Genomic DNA, 6,808 nt, shown 5'->3' on the forward strand with positions numbered 1-6,808 from the left:
TAGCATATCATAGATGTAATAACTTCATAAAATATTTTCGTTTAAAGTAACTCCTAATTATACTTAATCTACGCTACCATATTCGCTGTGACTGTATCGCATGTGTTTCCCAAGTTATGCGAGATACAGAGTTTCTTAAAAAGGCTTTCATTTTTAACGTTCCATAGTTTCTCCATTCTAAACGTGAATTTAGGTTTTAAAATATATCAAAGAAATATACGAAATAGGTTACCGATCTAAATTACCTGGCGCATTGCCGCCTTCCCAAGAATACGGATTCCTCGGCCCAGGAACTTGAAAAGAAGGAAACGTCAAGTCAGTCTGCCACGACCGAGACCCTTGCGAGTAGAACGCGTACTGCCGCGGTCTTTCCGGGAACCTCAGGGAATACCGCAAGTTACTGCCGAGCTGCGTGGCGCCTGTTCAACATTATAGGGTTTACCACTACATAACTATTTATAATGGTTTTATGAAAAATATTGGTTAAAGTAATTTATACGCACCCGTAAGCTCGTCATCAAACTCTACCCCAGCTATAACATGCCTTGTTACGTTTTCTGACGTATATAACCCTCTCAAACTCTCACTGCTATTATAAGCATACACTCTTAACCCGACGATTCTTTCAATAATTTCAGTAATAAGTGTTCCGTTAATAGGAAGTTCTGATAAATCGGGTAATTCTAGATCTGGTGGTATCATATCTGCATAGTCCGGATATTGATCTAATATGAACCGTGTCAGGTCTCGTAGGTTTCGAGTTATTAATTTAGCGGTCGCTCTTCTCATCACTTTTTCTAGAACAGGGCTCTCAGGCGAGTATGCGACGGACAGCTGACCGAAATCCATGCCTCCGCTGAAATATAAGAAAACTTTTTGAGATATTGGTCCCAAGCTATTAGGCAAGCAATATAAACTTCTACAAATTCTAGAACGAACGACCCTCAGACTATTAGATACGCTTCTGATTAGTGGAACTGGAAGATAGAATTATTTTTTTTAATACTACGTCGGTGGCAAACAAGTATACGGTCCGCCTGATGGAAAGCGGTCACCGTAACCTATGGACGCCTGCAACTCAAAGAGTGTCACATGCGCGTTGCCACCCCATTAGAAACATGTACACTCCCCTTTGCTGTGTTAAGTATAAGTACACAGCAAAAAGGAGTGTACAAGTTCAAAGGAGGGTTTGGGCTGTCGACGACTCAAAGAACAATAGACGGAACAAATTAGTTCCGTAAATCCTCCCGTCGTCAGCACCCCGCACCCTCGTTGAGCTCTGGCAGCCTTACTCACCGGCAGGAACACAACACTATGAGTAGTATTTGCAACATTTGCAATACACACACATACATACATTACCCACTACACACTTACATTGCCAACTAGTGTGGAATCTCTGATCGCCATTCTTTCTAATTAATCTTCACTCTTTCAAACAATTTTGTTGTAGATTGCAAACCCGCTCAAGTACGAGTGTTATTGTGTCAGTTATATTCTCTATTCTCTATATTCTGATCGGTTTTACTCTACCTATGTGTTAAATGTTACTTACAGAACGTTTAATGAATAATTCAACGTCCACGCAGGCAAGGACGGGTAGGTCATGACGCTCTCCACCGTGGGTTCGATCTGCGAGCGCAGGATGAGGACCAGCGCCAACGTCAGCACAGGCAGTAACACCTCCACGAAGGTCTGGACGCGGCGCCGCCACTGCTGCAGGAAGTTCTTCCACATCAGCAACCGGAACTTGGTGCCGGCGCCGGTCACGCGCGCTCTGCTTCGTCCTTTCATTGCTTACTACACATGCAACAGCGAATGATAACATCTAAAATAATGAATGAATCAAAGCGCAGGGTGGCTATGCATGCAGAAAGTCTTGTTGTTTTTAGCAATTAACGAGTTATTTCAGCTTGAGCAACAAACTATTTTTGTTGAAAGCTTATTAGGAATAAGTCTACATTGGATAGATTTTTTTCTACTACCGTATCTATTGTTCTATTATCGAAAATCAATATACTCTTTATCTTTTCCTATTATCTCATGCAGTCGACAGGTTCATACGCACTCACCTGTATTAGAAGGCGGAACATAGATAGGTATTAATATTAGTCATGCGTGAAAAATAAAATATAAGCATCAATCCATAAAACATGAACGACTTCGTATACTTACTTCATATTCGTAACGGATTCTTCCAATTCTTTTACTGGTTAATACTTATTATACTTACGTATGACCGAAGTGTCCAGGGTGAATATAAAGTAAGCCCTAAGACTTCAATGGAATCTAATTTAAACAAGACCGATATTTATTACTGGTACATACAATTTATATACCTGTTCCCTTTTCAAATTCTACTTAGAATCTCTTTCGCTAGGGGTATTTACATGTATAGATTTTCAGTTCGATCCTAAACTGTAATCTTATAATCTACCTAAGTTGAATAGTTACCTATTTGTTTTACAAGGGGCCAAAGTTGTTGTTTAACTGCACGTGCCAATATAAAAGGGGGACGCGTTTTAAGTATCTCGGACACTGGGTGACTGATACTCTTCAGGACGACACAGATATAGAGAGGGAACGCAGGGCATTGGCGGTACGTTGTAATATGCTGTCCCGCAGGTTTGCGCGGTGTAATGGGAATGTCAAAATAACGCTATTTAAAGCATTTTGCCAATCCTTTTACACGTGTAGCCTGTGGACAAATTATACTAAAAAGGCCCTCAGTGCCCTGCGTATCCAGTACAACAATGGGTTCAGGATGCTGTTGGGACTGCCTCGTTATTGCAGTGCGTCAGGCATGTTCGCTGAGTCCCGCACTGACAGTTTCGGAGCTATAATACGCAAAAGAACTGCCTCCCTGATGCGTCGCGTGCGAGACAGCTCCAACAGCCTTGTGCGCCTAGTGTTGGAATCGCCTGCTTGTGCTATCTGGAGACACTGGGATAGTGTACATATGGAATCCAGAGGCCGAGAGAGGAGAGGGAGAGGTGGGGTATAATTTATTATAGTTTTTTAGATGTAATAAATAATATGTAAATGTAACTAACATAGGTTTAAGGGAATGTACACTAACACTATGGATTTTTTTCGAAATAAAAATTATTGAATTAAATTTGAATTGAATATTGATATCCGAGCAAGCGAGAGATTCCAAAAAGCGGAATCTTGAGCGTTGCGAGGCTCTCAAGGCACGAAGATTAAACAAATTCTGCCACCGAATAAAACACAAACATTTTTACCACACCAACACGAAGAAAATGCTAACTAGGTATAAACCACTTTAAGTTCTCGCGCTTTGTACACATATTTAAAGTCACACACAGGTCGAACGCGATTAATTAACATTATTTTCCCGTCACTAGCTCGGAAACACGTGTTTTGTCCTTTAATACCAGCGGGTAAAAACGCATTTTATCCACAAGTGGGTAAAGTAATTTGACCTTGAATAAAGTCAAATTAACTGCTTTAAAATTGATATAAGTAGGTGAATCTAGTAATAAAGATGATTTACCACTTGTGGAAGCAGTTATAAACGCATTTTTTGCGTTGTAGTTTCCTCGCTATAGTAAGGGGAAAAGTTTTGTGTTACACTCGGGTGCAAAAGTATTTTACTTCTCGTGTGTTAAAAAACTCGCAAGTTCAGGATTCTATTCTCGAACCACTCGCTTCGCTCGTGGTTCAACTATAGAATCCTTTCCCTTGCTCGTTTTTCAATTCCACACTCGGCGTTAAAATACAACTTGGGCAAAGTTGTATAATAACCTTGTATAATAACTATTTAACTGTTTTCCAACTTGTTGATAAAATACAAATTTCTCATATAGTTTAGAGAGCCTTGACCAGTCGGTGTGGTGAAAATAAATAATAACTTCTATAACCTTGGAGACAAAGTGCCTGTGCCCTGATTGCAACTTGCGATAATCAATCATGTCGTAAGCAGCGATAATATTTTAAGCCCCCTTTTAGGACGGTTATAAGAAGTGGGTTCCGAATTTGGCATCTTTTGTTACGTTAGTCGGAGCTCAGGCAACTGTCAACAGGCAACCACTAGACTAGGGTCAAGCTAGGAACACACTACGCGGACGTCCGTCGTAAAACGACCGCGACCGCGACCTATCAGTGTGCACGGAACAAAACATCCAGAGAGCCAGATTTCGATCGGACGTCCGTGCGCTCAAGGCCACGTCCACGTCCGTCGACCGATAGTTTGCACGGTTATGTGTAATTTCATTGTCCAGATTCCCGTCCGCGGTCGATTTACGACGGACGTCCGCGTAGTGTGTTCCTAGCTTCAACCACTAGTGCGTATTGCAAAATAAAATACAATCTAATAAATCTTTAATTTTGTATGCAAAATCAAACTTAGTTATTAGTCTATTACAATCTAAACGTCTCTACTTTTTATGTAGCTAAGCATACATTACGTATGTAACATAGTATATTAAATATTTTTATTATCTGAAATTGACAAAAATATTTTGGGTCTCTTATACATTGTGCCTAAATATATTTAAATTATGTCACAGAAGTAGATGTCAAAGCACAATAAATTGATAATTAGCAATTCATATCAATAAGTTGTTTAGATCGTTTGATAGCGAATACTGGGTACCTACTATGTATTAATTTATATTGATGGTTTCTACATTATGTTAATATGTAAACGAATTTAAAAAAAACTCCTACCCATTTTTTAATCTAGCATTTTATTAAAAGCTCTTACCTGCTAATGGGGTATCCCTAAAAATGTAGGTATCACTATTTTGTTCAACTGCACTTTTTCAATACACTTTTACAATTAGTCACAAATTAAACATTTTTCATATTTAAAACTTAAATAAATAAAATGATTATAGTAATGTCGGTGCGTGAATGCGAACTAAAGCGAACAATGGCTAGGAAAGGACTATTCGCGGCTTCGCTGATAAATTCCCGTAGTGATAACGACTGATTAATGTCTATGACGATTATTTCAAATATCCACCCGTTATCTACCTTAACCTGTGATTAAACACCGTCGCAAATAGATGCTCTTCAATAGTAAAATATCTAGCTCGTACCTATGTATCTAACAATTCCGTTGCAGATTCTAAAGTAAACAGAAGTATTTGCACTTTAGAGATGTTGCGTATACACATATAACCATATTGTTTGCATCTAAGTACTGTAATAACAATAACATTTTATCTGATTACGTTGCATCTTATGCAGTCAAAATAAATATCAATCAACTTAGTACAACTTTATCTAAACGAACAAGGAGATCAATATACAATCTTTTGCTTCTCAGTCAGGGTTGTTTTAAGCATGTCGGGCGCCGGCTGCGAAAAAAAAATCGATGCAACGTAAAACATTGATTTTCGTGATGAGCACAGATATTTTGTTCCTGCGGCGTGGATGTTTTCTATGTAGGTACCTATAGTTAAGTATTATATATTATATGTAGTTAAGTATTATATAATAAACTTTTCACCGCACCAACTGGTAAAGGCTTTCTTTGCTATTCGAAAACAGATAGCAAAATTGCATTTTATCCACAAGGAGGCAAAGTCATTTCATACAAATTTTAACTCGATTTCTTAATCTGGCTGCTAGATTTTACCTGTAAATGATGATTTTGAATCATAAATATTGAATAAATTGATGGATTTAATTTAGTTTGATGTTTTATAGTTAGTATTTTGTTCGTGTTGGTGTGGTGAAAAATTTTGTGTTTCACTCGGTGGCAAAGTTTGTTTAACCTTCGTGCCTTGATACCCTCGCAACGTTCAAGATTCCACTTTTTGAACCACTCGCTACGCTCGCGGTTCAATATTGGAATCTTTCGCTTGCTCAGGTATCAATATTGGCAGGTGCGGTTAAACAACTACTTTGCCCCCTTGTAAAACAAATAACTATTAAGTGCTGGTTACCACTTAGTAATTTTTACCTCTATTGTTTTTTTGTCTTTCTTTTTATATGTAAGAAGTTATAATATTATTTTAATTGATATCTAAGCCTGAATCATCTCCTCCACGGGACAGGCATCTGCCTAGTGTGGAGGTCAGTTTAATTGTATACTTGAGTTACTTGACTGTATTTTCTCGGAAATAAACAAATTTAATTTTATTTATTTTAATTTTATTATATTATACTGTGTATCGTAGTCTGAGTAGGTACTTACTCACCCCACAACACAAGCCTTCTAGAGCTTGCCGTGGGGCTTCGTCAATCAGAATCCTATAATATTATGTGTCGGAAAACGAGAATATGGTCTAAGACACTTTTAGCACGCAATATTTTACAAATAGAACAAACAAGGGTTTTACGACTTGGTACAACCTAGCTGGTATTCGATTCGGACTATCAAAATGGCATAGATGACGCTGCTGTCTAAAAGAACTGATTGCGGAAGGCTGTCATTCGAGCTGCAGGGGAGATGGTGGGAGGCGATATGGTGTTAGTGGGTTCCTGAACCAAAGCCGGCAGTTTGCTTGGAGTAACCGCCTGAGCGGCTGAATGTATTCTATGGTGTGTAATCAGTTTCGTCCAGTAAAATCTGTGATATGAATATGGTATTTCATTGAAAGCTCTTATCTAGAATCACAGAACTATATCAAGATAGGCTGTAAACATAATAGAGTATGAAATGCTCGGCGATTAACAGCGAAACCGAGCGTGTAACGATTTTGTGTCGAGCCTATATATGACGTCACGAGTGTACTTTAGTGATGGGAACGTTGTCGCCGCGTAACCCATTCGATCGATTGTGGAGGTTGCTTGCGGGATGCCCACCGAAGTTAAAAATATCGGATGTTCATCT

The 6,808-nt window shown here is 38.7% G+C and overlaps 1 protein-coding gene across 2 annotated transcripts in view; it reads right to left on the reverse strand.

Moving 5' to 3' along the window:
* LOC125233139 (phospholipid-transporting ATPase ABCA3-like) overlaps nucleotides 1-5,411 on the reverse strand; it is a 46,508-nt gene extending 41,097 nt beyond the window's left edge. For both annotated transcript variants that reach the window (XR_007177829.1, XM_048139012.1), the window contains exons 1-4: nucleotides 4,730-5,411; nucleotides 1,556-1,800; nucleotides 504-856; nucleotides 246-419 (exon numbers count right to left, since the gene is read on the reverse strand). Coding sequence is in view for 1 of the 2 variants with exons in the window: in XM_048139012.1 (XP_047994969.1) it covers nucleotides 246-419; nucleotides 504-856; nucleotides 1,556-1,794 (766 nt within the window). In the remaining variant the exon portion in view is untranslated. The remainder of the gene's footprint in view (nucleotides 1-245; nucleotides 420-503; nucleotides 857-1,555; nucleotides 1,801-4,729) is intronic.
* Nucleotides 5,412-6,808: the final 1,397 nt, after the last annotated feature.

Source organism: Leguminivora glycinivorella, chromosome 14 (genome assembly GCF_023078275.1).
Source record: "Leguminivora glycinivorella isolate SPB_JAAS2020 chromosome 14, LegGlyc_1.1, whole genome shotgun sequence".
NCBI lineage: Eukaryota > Metazoa > Arthropoda > Insecta > Lepidoptera > Tortricidae > Leguminivora > Leguminivora glycinivorella.